This window comes from Juglans regia, chromosome 7 (genome assembly GCF_001411555.2).
Source record: "Juglans regia cultivar Chandler chromosome 7, Walnut 2.0, whole genome shotgun sequence".
NCBI lineage: Eukaryota > Viridiplantae > Streptophyta > Magnoliopsida > Fagales > Juglandaceae > Juglans > Juglans regia.
The window spans coordinates 15,291,601-15,307,962 of NC_049907.1; the positions used below are offsets into that span (position 1 = coordinate 15,291,601).

The following is a 16,362-nucleotide window of genomic DNA, read 5'->3' on the forward strand; positions in this document are numbered from 1 at the left end:
AGGATATCTTAAACATGTCAATTTTCAAACCCAGTACAAATTTCCTGATCTCTTTTGCCAGCAAAGAAATTGCAAGCATGGCGGCTCGTTTTCTGTATGATTTGTCAAACATACAGAAAGTCATTCACAAAAATCAGAACAGAAAGTCAGGCCAATATCCTGTGGACTGTTTACAAAGGCATTTGATTCTATATATAAGTTTTTATATGAATGATTACAGGTTATAATTTGAAGGTTGATTTTGTTACTAATAATTTTCTAAAATGCAATTGATCAATGGGGTTCGATCCATTTTTTTTTTTCAATTTATTGCATATTTTACAGTAAATGATGAAGCCATTAAACCAACCGATTCATGTTTTTTTCATAATAATCTCCGGCCAGTAGCTTCTTATAACAAAACAAAAAATTATATTTGCAAATACACTCTAGATATATCAAATAAAAAAAAATTCAAATTCAAATTCAAATTCAAATTTTTAAGTTTAGCTTGAAAGTCAGTTCCTACCATGTTAATGGTGTTTAGTCATATTCGCCAGTTTGGATTTCAAATTCGTCTCAACTCATCTTATCTAATAATTATAATTTTTTAAAATTCTAATAGAAAATATAATAAGCAATTCAATTTTTTCAAATCTTAAAATAATAATAATATTAAAAAATAATAATTTAATAATATTTTATTCAACTTTCAACTTTCATCTTTATTCAACTTAACTCAATTCAATGTCTAAATATAGCCTTAAATTTTAAGTTTTTCTTGCAAACAGTGTGAATACACGCCCTAGACTATCTATATCCAATTATGGACCACTAATTAAAGTTTCGCTTGGTTCTTAAATCAATTTTAATTCATCATTATAATTTTTTTAAATTTTAATATAAAATATAATAAATAATTTAATTTTTTTACAATTTAAAATAATAATAATATTTTAAAATAATATTTTAATAATATTTTATCATTTTAATTCAATTCAATTCAAGATTCAAATACAGCGAATCGATACAAGGAAAGACTTTGCTCTGCCGTACAATATTGGCTTGCTAGTAGCTACCACTGCATTCAATACACCAATAATTGATCTGAAAATGAATCTGAGCTGGCTCGACTCCATTACTCTTGGGAGTTGGACAAACTCAGATGCAGGACATCAAGCATTTCCCATAAAACTTGGAAATCCATCCTAGTCTTCTCAAATGTTTTTAGTATTAACAATTTTGTTTTTGAAAAAATTTATATTTATATTGTGTTTGATTAGGGAGATATTTTTAAATATTCTATAAATAATAATAATAAAATATTAAATAATAATAAATAATAATAAAAAATATGTAACAAGTAATAATAAAATAATAAATAATAAAATGGTATTCTGAGAATACATTACGTATTCTCAATATGCAAACTAGGCCCGACCTTGTTTATTTTTACAGTTAATCTCAACTTATCTTATCTAATCATTATAATTTTATCAAATTTTCATACAAAATAAAATAAACAATTCTAGTTTTTTAAATCACAAAATAAAAATAATATTAAAAAAATATATTCTAACAATATTTTGTTCAACTTTTTAACTTTAATCTCAACTTATCTCATCTCATTTCATCTACGAAAACAAACGAGCCACATTTAGGGGAGTCCAGCAACATCATGTGTGCTACACCCATCTTACAATATGCTTCTTAATTCCCTTCTTTTTGGAAATAAATCATGTAGATTTGCATGGACCAAGCTCTAGCTAACCATTAATGGTCTCGAGCTTTCCCTTTTGCCAAGGTGATACACTCCATAGCAGCCCACTCGGACCATGCTCCTATTGTCCTTAATACAGAAGGCATCTCTCCAAGACATAAAGGCCCTAAACCCTTCGGGTTCGAAGCTATGTGGATTGAAAGTGAAGCTTGTGGCAAGGTTATAGGGAAAGTCTGGCAAGCTCCTGGTAGGTATGGATCTTCCGATGATATCATGGGGGAACTATCAGTCTGCAATGAAAGTCTCTTAAAATGGAGCAAACAAAGCTTTGGAGAAATGCAGAAGGGGCTGCAACAGGCAAGAATCAACTTGGGCAAGATTCAAGAGGCAAATGAGACTATTGCCAGCCCAGCTGCTTTACAACAAGCTCGAGTTGAAGTTCAAGTATGGCTGGAAAGGGAAGAAATACAATGGAGGCAGAGATCAAAAGCCCTTTGGCTCAAGGCTGGAGATTAGAACACAAAGTTCTTCCATAGCCAAGCAAACCAAAGGAGGAAAAAAACACAATTTCAAGACTACAAGATGAGTCTGGAAAGTGGCAAGAAGCAGGAAGAAAGGATGAACTAATCATGAGTTACTATGAAGCAATGTTCAAATTATATGCACAACCCTGCAATTTGGATTTCTTAGCATCTCTGAGAGGTAGAGTTACAACAGAGATGAATGAGGAGCTTACCAAAGCCTTTACTGATGTTGAATTGGAGGTAGCTTTTCGTCAAATGAACCCCACCACAGCCCCTAGTTCCAATGGTATGATCCCCATTTTCTATAAAAAAATATTGGCATATAGTTTGTAAATCAGTGACTAAGGTTGTGCTAAATGCTCTTAACAATGGCCAATTCCCTTGTGCTATTAATCACACTTTTATAGCTCTCATTTCTAAGATAAAAAATCCTCTTAAAGTGTTAGAATACAGATCCATTAGCCTTTGCAATGTAATTTACAAATTGATCTCCAAGGTCTTATCTAATAGGCTGAAGTTGATCCTCCCTAAGATTATATCTATTTCACAAAGTGCTTTTGTACCTGGTAGAGCCATTTCAGATAACATCTTGGTAGGTTATGAAATGATTGATTTTCTTAGAAGAAAAAGGAAAGGCAACATGCTTCATGTCCCTCAAACTAGACATGAGCAAAGCCTATGATAGACTTGAATGGCACTACTTGGACGATGTTATGCAACAGATGGGGTTCACAAGTGAATGGATCCAGTTGGTTATGAGGTGTGTTAAAACTGTATCCTTCTCCATTCTCATAAATGGTGAACCTGTTGGACCAATTCATCCTACCTGAGGGATAAGGCAAGGATACCCCTTGTCTCCATACCTATTCTTGTTGGGAGCTGAAGGCCTTATTTCCCTGCTGGCTCAAGCAGAATCAAGATGATAAGGGGAATCCAAGTCTGTAGAAGAGCTCCTATGGTGAATCATCTACTGTTTGCAAATGATAGCATATTGTTTTGTAAGGCCTCAAGACAAGAAAGCAGATAAGTGCAAAGAATACTTGAAATTTATGAGGGACAAGACATCAATGGTCTTTAGCAGGAATGTATCTTTAGCAGCTCAACATCAACTGTTTTCTTCTTGGGCATTCAACAATACCAGAACTATGACAAATACTTAAGCCTTCCACCTATGATTGGGAAAGATAAAAAGAGGGCTTTTTCAGATATAAAGCACAAATTCTGGTCAAAGCTTCAGCAATGGAAGGGTAAACTTTTATCCCAAGGGGGAAAAGAAACTCTGATTAAGGCAGTTGCACTAGCAATTCCTACTTATGCTATGTCCTGCTTCAAGTTACCTCTTACCCTTTGCAATGAACTAGAACAAATGATGGCCAAATTCTGGTGGAGGTAGAAGAAGGAAGAGAAGAAAACTCACTGGGTCAGTTGGAAGAGGATGTGTGAAACCAAGGGTGATGGGGGCCTAGGCTTTAAAAACCTGAGATTCTTCAATGAGACATTATTTGCAAAACAAGGTGGAGAATCATGCAGCAAGAAGACAGTCTAATTCATAAAATCTTTAAGGCCAGATATTTCCCAAACACTAACTTTCAGAGTTCAAGTCTTGGTCACAACCCTTCCTATGTTTGGAGGGGGGCATATGGGCAGTCAAAGATAACCTTCTTTAGGCTTGTAGATGGAGAATTGGGAATGGGATGACAGTAAGAATATGGGAAGATTATTGGATCCCTGGTTTCAATAATCTGCAACAATTAGGAGGTACAGGTAGAGCTAATGACCAGGGAGTTGAGGAACTAATTGACCTTTCTACTGGCTGGTGGGATGTGCAAAAAGTAAGAAGAATGTTGCCTCACGATCCTGCAGATGCAGTCCTAAAAATCATCCTAAGTGCAACTAATCATGAGGACAAGTTAATATGGGACAAGGAAAGGAATGGTTGCTTTAGTGTGAGAAGTGCATACAAATGTTTCAGAAATCAAGCTATAGCAACATCAGAGGGTGAAAGCTCCCTCAATAGTACGAATAAGAAACTATGGAAACAAATTTGGAGAATGAAGGTTCCCCCCAAGATGAAAGTATTTGCTTGGAGGACTTGCATTGAGAACCTTCCCACGAGATGTAACTTGAAAAAAAGAAATGTAGTCGAAGATGAAACATGTCAACTGTGCTCTACATCAGCAGAAACTACAACACATGCACTTTTTCAATGCAAAATACTTCCAACTATGTGGTGTAAGCAACTTCCTCAGCTTAACACAAAAGATCCTTAGGGAGACTTGAGGGAATGGTTTTGTAGATGACAGGACTCTTGCAGCAATGAGGCACTGGAAAGGCTTTTCGTGATAGCTTGGGCATGCTGGTATAGAAGGAATCAATGTATTTTTGAAGAGAAACAACTCACCCTTGAGGAAGCCATCAGCTCAACTCTCTTTGCATTGGACTTACAAAGCTACTAAAGCCCTTGACATCAGCAGAGCAAGGAGAATCTCCCAATGGCAACCTCCTCCACAAGGTTCAATAAAACTCAATGTAGATGGGGCTGTGTTTCATGCTGAAAGTAAAGCCAAAGTTGGACTCATTGCTCGAGATTGGGAAGGCAAAGTGTTAATGGCAGTAAGCCAAAAAGAAGAGGCTGTTATGGAGCCTCTAGAGATTGAACTTCTAGCATTACTAAGAGGTCTGCAATTCAGCATTCCCCTTGGCCTCCAGTCTTTGTGCATAGAAACCGACTCTTTGCTGCTGGTCAAAGCTCTACCTTCGAATGCCAGTTATGGTAATGTAATAACGGATATCCAAGAGCTCAAGTGTAGATTTCTAAACTGTTCCATTAATCATATCAATAGAGAAGCAAATCAGGCTGCTCACAAACTAGCTAGATTTTCCAGAAATGTTTCAAACACTACTGTATGGTGGGAATCTGTTCCCAACTGTGTTCAACCAGTCCTATGGACTGATTTTCATTTGTAATGCTATTTTGACAGTTATTAATGAGAAGGTGTTTTACAATAAAAAAAAAATCATGTAGATTAAATAGTTTTCTTAATTATCTAGCCTAGCTTACAATTTTTCACAGGCAAGACTTGCAATCTTATGGTTTGGAATTCTAACTTCTTTAATTAAATTGGTTTGTTAGGCTTGGATTCGTGTATCTGAGTCAACCCAAACCAAATACGCGACATTCAGGATTTACAATTTTTTAAAAATACAACACGAGATTAATAGAATGAAGATCGAAGAATCTGATCCAATCAGGAAAGAATTTCAAGTATGCAGCAAAATGGCTTAGTCCTCTCATCATGTCCTTAATCATGAGATCATCAGTGAAATTGGAAGGTTAGATTCGTTTGCAGGCTTAATTTCATGATCACGTTGAGAATATTGCATGGCACCACAGAAATATTCATGTTTTTGTCTTATATATAGATGATGCTCTAGCTTACAAGTATATATATAAACAAGTTGGCCTTAAGAAAATTATAAGCAAATACAAAGCCAAATTCGTTATTTAAAAAAATAGAAGTTGATTTAGGTCCGGTTTGATACAGAAACGATTTCATTTTATATCATTTATCATTATAATTTTTTCAAATTTTCACATAAAATATAATAAATAATTTAATTAATTTCAAAATAATAATAATATTTAAAAAATAATATTCTAATAATATTTTTTTTAACTTTTAACTTTCATTTCAATCTCATCTCCTCTCACTATCCAAATGAAGCCTTAATAGTACTTGACGCATCAATATAGTAAAAATAAAGTAAAATAAAAAATACAGAAATAATGATACATGTACACAAATAGTATAAAAAAATATTATTTTTATAAGTTATTTTATAAAAATAAAAATATTTTTTATTTAAAACAGAAGAATAGTGTAAAAGTAACATTTTCCCAAAATTTGGTATTTCTTTTAAAAATATAACAATCAGATCGTACTTGATCTCCGTTCATGGGCGGGTACTCTTCAGAGACATCGATAGCTAGCAATACTGTGCAAAACGCCCATGTCGACATAAGAAAAGTCGCGTTAGAGTATTCTCGTTAGATTAGTTAAAGTTAAAATAAATTTTTGATAAATATAAAATAAAATAAATTTTTAATTATTTTATTCATAAAAATCTTCACATTAAAATAATCATTTTTTCATTATATGATAATAAAATAATAAAAGATAAACTTTGCTTTAACTATTCAAATTTAGTTTCTACATTGAATTATCCATTTCTTTATGAGTAATTAATAATTTTAAAAATATTTTAATTTTTTTAATTATGAAATTATTTTATTTTATCATATTTTACTATTCATAATATTATAAATTAATTAGTAATCATATTCTAATTAAATTATGGGTTAAAACAATTATATTTTTTCAATTGTCATTTAATGCTATAACCACAAACGTCTAATTAAAATTATCTAAAATTCTATATAAATGTCTTAATTTACAAACCAATCCAATATTTCTCATCCAACTATATATTTTTTTTTACCAAATTTTCTTCTACCATATAGTTTTTTTACCAAACTTTCTTCTATCTAATAATCATATCTACTAAATTTTTTATCCAACCATCTTCTTTTACCAAACTTTCTTCTATCAAACAACCATATATACTCTATTTTCCATTCAACAATATTTTTTTACCAAACTTTCTTCTATCAAACAACCATATCTACTCTATTTTCCATTCAACAATATTTTCACAAAATACATTAGTAGGACTTTGTATTTCTACAAAATACATCTACATCTTACATCCACAAAAGGTGCACAAAAGAGTCATCTACTATGTGGCTGCCCAGTAACATATTTTCAGCATATGTGACTAGGCAGCCACTAAGATCAGCACAATAAAGGTCTACTACCTTGTTTTGCATTTATACTAATATCAGCACAAAAAAAAAAAAGACACCAGCAACATGAGTTACTTTCCTCCAAAAGGTGTGGAGGGAGATGTAGATGTAGATGTAGATGTAGATGTAGATATATTCTTCATTTCTTCATAAACTTCATTTTGAAGTGTTTGAAAGTAGTCATGTTGCATTGCATTCATACCATCAAGATCTAATTTTATGATCTTTATATCAACCTTTTTCTTCTTAAGTGCAAGTAATGACATCCAATCGCTCTCGACCTTGGTGACCGCTTCTCTCCTCTCCACCATACACATGGTTCTATCCTCTGTCATGCGACTTAAAGCTTTATTAAAGTCAGCATCTTCAGCTTCTCTAGACTTCCTCTTTCTCTCCTTCTAGACTTGCTTTATTACAAGCAAGTTTAGCGTTAATAAATTATGTGTAATCCTCACAGAAACAGAGTGGAGAAATATACACAAACAATATAAATTCTTGCTTTTTCTTTGTATACACAAACAGAAATAGAGTAGAGAATTTTTACACAAACATATTTGTATAAATTCTTGATTTTTCTTTGTATACACAAATAGATGTGTAATCCTCACGGAAATAGAGTAGAGAACTTTTGCACAAACAGATTTGTATAAATTCTTGAATTTTCTTTGTATACACAAACATATGTGTAAATCCTCACGGAAACAAATTTACATGCAACCCCTCAATCATAAACATAGACAGAAAATAGATTCACAAACAGCTAAACCCATCCACAATAAAAAAAATTAGGGTTTAGAGAAAGGAATGCGAGAGATGACGAGGTGCGGAATAAAGTTAGGGATCATCAAGAGAATCGAATCTTATATGTGCAAAGAGATTACCTCAGTTTTGGAGAAGCAGATCGGCGAGAGAAAGAGAGGTTTTGGTCGTTTTCGACGAGAGTAGAAGTGTGATGGGGCGGTGCCGTTGTTGCCGACGAGACGTGGGGTGGTGGTGCGGTGGTGGGTCTCTCTGGTCGAAGACGAAGCACTCGGGGTTTTGGTGGGAAGGGTGTGATTTTTGAGAGGGAAGGGAGAAAACCGTGGGAAGGGAAAAATAGAAACTATAGTTGATGGAGACCTTGGGGGAGAGAGAAACAAATGATATAAAATAGATTTGATGAATAAACAATATCTTTCAAATTTGGAAATTACTTTAGAAGTTACGGTAGCTATATTCCAAATATTCCAATGTGATACATTTTATGGCTCAATAGCTAAATTTTCATTGGATTTAGCTTTTAGCTAATCTAATGAGAGTGCTCTGAGGTGAATGTAGAAAGAATATTAGCAAGTCTGAAACAGAACGAGCCACTACAATTCTGGATACTTTAAGGCTGCGTTTGGTGTTTCTAAATTCAGTTGATTTCAGTTGAGTTCAATCTAATTTCAAGTTAAGTTTAACATCTAAATACTCAATTTCGTTTGATTCTTAAACTCATATCAACTCATCATTACAACTTTTTCAAATTTCAATATAAAATATAATAAACAATTTAACTTTTTCAAATCTCAAAATAATAATAATATTAGAAAATAATATTCTAATATTTTATAATAATAAAATATAAAATAAAAAATAACAATATTTTATCATCTCAACTCAACGCAACTCAACTTAGTTCAGCATCCAAATGTAGCCTTAAATTACTAAATTCATCCCAACTCAAAATCCTCTTACACATGAGACCTACAATTTTTTTCAACTTGAAACGTACATCTTTATACAGGAACCCACAACCTTTTTTAATTTTTCATAAAAAATATTAAACTCATCCTAACATTCAAATACACTTTAAATCCAATTTAGATAGAACTCACATAATTGTTTTCACTATTTAACTTATTAATATTCATAAAAATTTCAATTTAACTAAATTTCAATTTAACATTGAAACACAATCCGTCAAAGCTATGGTATGTACTATGTAGGACACTTGTTGCGGATAAACCAAAAAAGTAAACTATACAGCCTGTCAAAGGTATGGTAGGTATTAAAGCAATGAAGCAGCAGCAATATTAAGAAATATTAATGCATTTACTGAATTAAATAGGCCGTCAAAGTAAGAGCACAGAATTCCCTTTCTTGTTTTCTTGCCATTTTTTCAGCATAAGACCAGCTTCATGGTGCTTCCTTCTGTTTTTTCGATTCATTTTTCCACGTAGAGTAAATAATATTCTTTGAAAGTTGTTCTTGGGGTTAGAAAAAGAGTGATGCTAGGCTGCGATTCAGTAGTGATCGTTGGCCTGCCGTCTAGATAAATTTTTCTTTTTATATTTTTTTTAACATATTTAAACTTTTTTTAAAAATAAAAAAATATTAATTCAGTAATAGTTACTTTTTTAATCAATAAGTAAAATAAATAAATAAATAAATCAGCGGTTAAAATGTTCCTTAATCAGGCTTAATTTCATGATCACGATGAGAATATTGCATGGCACCACAGAAATATTCATGTTTTTGTCTTATATATAGATGATGCTAGCTCTAGCTTACAAGTATTTATATATATATATATATATATATATATATATCCAAGCTGGCCTTAAGAAAATTATAAGCAAATACAAAGCCAGAAAACAAACAAACAAATCTCTCTCTCCCAATGTTAATTAATAATTATTGCATCTCTTTATTGCAAAGTATTCCAAATTCTATATTTTGGCATGTCATCTAGGAACACAAGAAAATAGATACGTAAAATACTCGATCTCTAGTACTATATTCTCATTCCGCTTTATAAATTATACTGCACAAAAATGGTATAAAAAAAATTACTTTTATAAGTTATTTTATAAAAATACTTTTGATTTAAAACAGAAGAATTGTGTAAAAAAGATTGTAGATTTATCATTTTCTAAAAATTCGGTATTTATTTTAAATTAAATATAACAATTAATCAGATCGTACAATTGATGATCTCCGTTCATGGGCGGGTATAGACCGGCCTTCAGAGATAGCAGTACTGTACAAAACGCCCCACGTACGTCGACGTAAGAAAAAACGCGTTAGGTGAATGTAGAAAGAAGATTAGCAAGTGTGAAACATGAGAAAGAGCACCTCCGATTCTGGATACTCCAAAGTAAGCTATAGTACAGTATGTCAAAGCTAAGGTATAATCAATAATTAATGGTAGGTATGCAATATTAAAGTTGTTTCGATTCATGGTGCGTCGACATGCTTGCTACCTTCTGTTTTTTCCATTCATTTTTCCACGCAGAGTAGATAATATTCTTTGAAAGTTGTTCTTGGGGTTAGAAAAAAAAAAAAGTGATGCTAGGCTGCGGTCCAGCAGTACTGATCGCTATACGTGCAATCTATATAAGCAAAATTTATTATTTTTTAATTTTTTTTATATTTTTTAACATATTTAAATATTTTTAAAAAATAAAAAAAATTAAATACATGAGTTGTCAAAATGAAGAGATAAAATTAAAGGACATACTAGCATTATTCTTAAAAAAATAACATCTAATTATTCAAATAAACTAGTCCTACGTACACTCGCACGAAACGTAGTTGATTGTATTGATCAAGTAATATGGATGTGACATTTAGGTTATAAGTACGTCGAGATCATGCTAAGATAAGATTATATACATAATACATCAATGTGGGTTTAGAAGTTTGACAATTTATGCAGGTATTTATGAGAGATATAGAGAGAGTATTGATATTGATGCATGAATATGCAAGTTAGGCATGATATTCCCTAGACTTGAAAAAGACATGCAATTATGTAGTGATAGTGTGGAAGTACCAAACAAAGAAGAATTTGGAGGTAATATTGACACAAATGGATCAATCAATATCAATTTTTGGTGCAAATATTAATTAGAGTAAGGAAACATGGGTCTCCCCATTCACATTGCGGTATTTTCCTTCTTGTCATCATGTCATTTCAGCCAAACTAATTTGACCTTATATACAAACCTCTGAATATTTTACTTTATTCTCATTTTCCGTACCATTTTTCATATATTAAAAAACTAGATTGCGTGACAAGAAAAATGAATTTTTGTGACTAATTTATTGCAATAAAAAAAGATTATTCGTAACTAATTTTAATTATAAATAGTCATTTCGCTAGAATTAACTGATAATAAATAAATAATTTTTTTATAGTGATCATAAGGTTACAATTAGCAGCATCGATCAAATTAAGTTAGGTACAATGCATGCATATAAATTCTTTATATTCAATTGACTAAGAATATAATTAGACAGCATATATAGAAATAATCAAATACTTGACTAGACATTTTAAAATATTTAAAATATGGTAAATATTAATTTATTTATTGTTACATGCAGTTTTATATTCAATAAGAATTAAAAGTTGGTCATGATCACGATTCAGTAAAACTAAGCAGGAAGTCTCAAAATCAAAGTGCTTGATTTTCTTCAAACAGGTTGCAGTTTTCATTTTTCAAAGAACGCAAGCTTTTTAAAGTAGCTTTCTTAACACTTTCCATCGTGAAGTAATACAATAATTAGGAGTGCTCACCAACCCCATCTCCCACAATTTTCATTCATCTTGACTTCCATTGGTTTATAAGAGCTAGCGAAAGCAGCTCGAAATGCATGGGGACTACAGAGATCAGCATCTTCTCCGACCTTATTTTCCACCATTTTTAATTAGCACCGTAAACGTACGAGAGCAAAGTGACACTACAACAGAAAGGGTCTTTTTTCGTCTCAAAAGATCCCAATTTCGTCTCGAAAAATTTTTTGAGACGAAAAAAATTCATCATAAAGTTGTTCCAATATCACTGTCCCAAAAGGTATTTTGGGACGAAAATCACCATTTCGTCCCAAAAAATTTCTTTTGGGACGAAATTGAAGGAAACCGTTCGAACACGTTTGAACAGAAATTTTTTTGTCACGGTTAAAATTCGTTCCAGAAAATAGTTCGAACGGAAAAAATTTTAAGTTTGAATATTAAGTGACGTGTTTATTTTCTATTTTCTATTTCCTGCAATTTATTTTCATGGATAAACACTCCATAAGTTTAAAAATGTAAGGAAAACTCTAATCCCATCAACAATCATGTTCACCCATTTTTTCTACCGAATTACCTTTTTTTTTTTTTAATGAGTGCATGTGTGATTTTTTTAAATATTTAAGAGATTTAAAAAATATTTAAAAAAAATTACACGTTCGGTGACTGACTTAAAAATTTAAAGAATTATTTTTATTTATTTATTTATATTTACTTAAAAAAGTTTCAAGTATAGCGTATTTTTATATTAAAAATTTATAATTTATTTATTTTTAGTTGTTTAAGGTTTATTATTTTAATTTTAATTTTTTAAATTTTTTCTTTGTTGCATAATGACTAGGTTTGTTTATTTTTATTTTTATTTCGACAAGTTTCGTTTTGTATGTTAATGGATTAATGATGTTGGCTAGACAGGTGAGTGCCAGATTTTGGATATTTCACGTACACTTTGATAATAATAAATTTATATAATAATAAATTATTATTTATTTTCGATTTTAAATTATTTTTTTATCAAATTTCACAAATCTACAGGTTATATTTTTAAATCAAATAAAATATATTTTATTTTAGTTACTTTAATTTGAAACGAGCATTTTTTTATATTTTTCATAATTAATAACATAATAGTAATTATATCACTCATTCTAATTAAATTATTATTTTTGTTTATATTTTACAGTTTTAAGAAAAATCAAAACCACATCGGACTACAATATTCTTAAAAAACTTAAAAACTAAAATTCTAAAATCTAAAGCTTAAACCATAAAACCTAGCTATTACCCTAATTAATTATTTTTAAGATCATGACTTCAACCACCACTTCAGTCGTCTTCTTGACACTACAACACAATTGCTTTTTAGTGACGGTTGGGAAATTGTGACAGTCCCTAGACCGTCACTAAAAGCTATTTTCTGTGACAGTTTTTGGAAACCGTCACTAAAGATAGAATGAGATTTTTTTACATTCGAACGTATGGGAAATATGCGTTCGAACGTCACATATACGTTCGAACGTTATGTCTGTTTACGTTGGAACGTAAAATGTTTTGGCGCAACCGTTCGAATGTTATTAATTTTACGTTCGAACGTAAAATGTTTGCACCAATGTTCGAACGTTAAGTAATAACATTCGAACATTCATTGTAAATTTAAATTAAATGACTTTAATTTAAAAATTATGTGATTTTTATTGTGCATAATTTGTGAACAAGTCTAAAAAATTGAATTGTATATATTTATATATACACACTTTGTAATATATAAATATATATTATTGATTTATATATATTTGAAATGTAGTAATTTAGTATTAAAGTTGAAAATTATAACATCAAAGAAGATTAAAAATTGAAATGAAAAAACGATAAAAATATTCCATAATATTTTTCGTTACAAATATTAAAAATAAAATACAAAAATTGATAGAACGTAGTAAACAACAGTCAGATGATAGCGTTATCCGCAAAAGTCGAACTCTGTACTTCCTCAGTCAAGGTATCAACCTTGTCGTTGAGGATAGTTACACGATGGGTGAGTTCGGCAACAGACGCCGATATAGCCTCGAGCGATCGATCGATCTTATGATCAATATGCGCAGTCAGCTGTGAGATGACCGCATCAACCCAAGCAGGCCGCACATCTCCTGCAGATGTACTCGGCGTATGCTGACTACTACTCCCGACATGACCTGGCTCAGGCTGCGTCGGAGGAACTAGATCCTCTGCAGGGGGTGGCTGACGTCCCCTCGCCTGTCCAATGCTACGCCGATGCGTGGTCATGTCGAGGGGGCTCATCTGATCTTTGACCCGCTCCTCTGGCTGGGTCGGCACTCCCCGTGCAAGTAATAGTCGGCTGATGAGGACACCATATGGGAGATTATCCGTGGAGACGATGCTCGCCTCATAACGGATCCTCTCAAAAATGTGCAGTGGCAAATCTATAGGATCTCCACGTGCCACTCGTATCAAAAATTGTGCCCGAAGCCGACTAAATGTGGTTTTATGAGCCACAGGATCGACATTTGTTGCAACAATAAGGTGCAACATGCGGAAGAAATGCAGCATATGGTTCTGGTTGAAGGCGTTCTTCCGCTCGATCTGCATGCGATCCCTCCCGGTGAGGATGTAGAAATCTTCGTCTCGGTCATCATCCCGAGCGTCGACGCCAGTATCCTCAACCTCTGACTGGCCTGCATCTCTGGCTGATGCTGGCTCACATCCCCGGCCAGTAGATGATGTAGAAGTGCCTACATCCTCACGGGGTGTTGAGTGTGTAAATGTCTCAACTCCTCGATGAATCCCGAGGTGCTCGCCGATGACATCTACCGATACCTCAATGGAAACACCGTGTACAGTCACGGTGTGAGAGGATGCATCCGGAGGCATGTCACACATCCCCATATAGAATTCTTGAACCATTGAGGGGTATACCTTCCCCCTCAATGTGCAGATATTTCCCCAGCCTCTACTGAGGAAAACATCTCTTAGGTTCGTCTGCTGCCAACAGAGTTCGTCGAACTCATTAATTAAGACCTCTCTCTCTACCATAACAGTACGAGCTCCGATACGGGCAGTGTCTGACGTGGCTCCTTCCCTCCCTCGTTTTCGTGTATGCAGTGGAAGAGCCATATCCTGAAAATAGAAAAGGAAAAAAAAATTATTTAGAATAATGCATTTTTTTGTATTAATTTTAAGATGCTCTGGATTAACGTTCGAACGTTCTATCTTTAACGTTCGAGCGTTAAAGATAAAAACGTTCGGACGTTAACTTATACGTTCGCACGTAAAATAATGTAAATAAATTTACGTTCAAACGTAAAACAAATACGTTCGAATGTACAGATGTACGTTCGAACATAAGCAGTAAACAAATACGTTCGAATTTAAGTTCGAACGTATTTGTTTTACGTGTGAACGTAAATATGAACGTCCGAACGTCGAAGCATGAATAATGTAGAAAATCACTGCGTTCGGATGTTATAATTAAACGTCCGACCGTATGTGATTTACGTGCGAAAGTAAATATTCACGTTCGAATGTATGTCGTTTAATAATATTCACGTCCGAATGTAAGACGATTAACGTTCGAACGTGGAAGCCGTAACGGCTCGGTAATTTAAACGTCGTACGTTCGAATGTCTTGGTGAAACGTTCGAACGTTTCGACGCAGAATGGCTGAGTCGACTCAGCCATTATTGAAATCTCGAAAATTTCTCTACAAGGGTCTAAATGCCGAAATGTCACCATGTAAATGAAGTATACACTTCAAGAAACATTTCTACGGTGACTATTCAGCCAATGACTGGTCGTGGTGGCCGGAAAATAAAGTTGAAAATCCGGTAATATTTATCCGGTTTTAAACCAAACTCAATCCAAATGTCAATCTAAATCTCAATAAAATACATGTTATTTGCATAAAAGATGAATGCCTACCTTTTAGTGACGGTTGTGGCGGAGTTGACGGCGGCGGTGGCGGTGGCGGCAAATAACGGAGAAGACGATGGATACGGGCAGGGAAATGCGTTTCGACATTCGGTTTTGGCTTTATATACATAGAACGTTCGAACGTACTTATTATTACGTTCGAACGTTTGTCAATATAATATATTATATTATAAATGTTTAAGTTATATATTAGGATGTTATATAATATTATTGACAATTAGATTATTGGTTTTTTTGTGAGTGCTTCTTATATTTATAAAGTTTAGCAATATATAAAATCCGCTCCGACTCCGACTCCGACTTGTTGGAGCGGAGTCGGATTTTTTTATTATTTTTTTTTATCTTTTTTAACTTCATATTTGACCCACTTTTTTTTTTAAAAAAAATTTGTGAGCTTTTAAATTTCAATTTTCTCAACATTACCTGTGGAAATTAATTAAACTTTTGATTATAACAAGAAATACAACTAAATAAAACAAGTAACATAATAACATGCATTCAAAAATTAAAAAAAAAGTCCTATTGCAATAGAAACGACGCCGTATTGTATAGTAGTATACTAACTAATATAAATCTATTTTATATATTATATATATATGAAAATTTATAAAAAAAAAATATATGATATATATTATTATATATGAATATTAAAAAAAAAGCACCGAAGTATTAATAATAAACTAATATACTTGATATATATATATATTAAATCTCTAATCTCTTATACTTGATATATATATATTAATATATATAAATATTAGTTATACTAATAATTATATTAGTATTA

The 16,362-nt window shown here is 32.4% G+C and overlaps 1 protein-coding gene across 1 annotated transcript; it reads left to right on the forward strand.

The window, feature by feature from the left end:
• Window positions 1–2,328: 2,328 nt before the first annotated feature.
• Window positions 2,329–5,190, forward strand: LOC118348883. Its single transcript, XM_035691426.1, has 4 exons — window positions 2,329–2,463; window positions 3,305–3,612; window positions 3,899–4,280; window positions 4,570–5,190. Exons 1-4 carry the CDS (start codon window positions 2,329–2,331, stop codon window positions 5,188–5,190), a joined length of 1,446 nt encoding a protein of 481 aa, XP_035547319.1.
• Window positions 5,191–16,362: the final 11,172 nt, after the last annotated feature.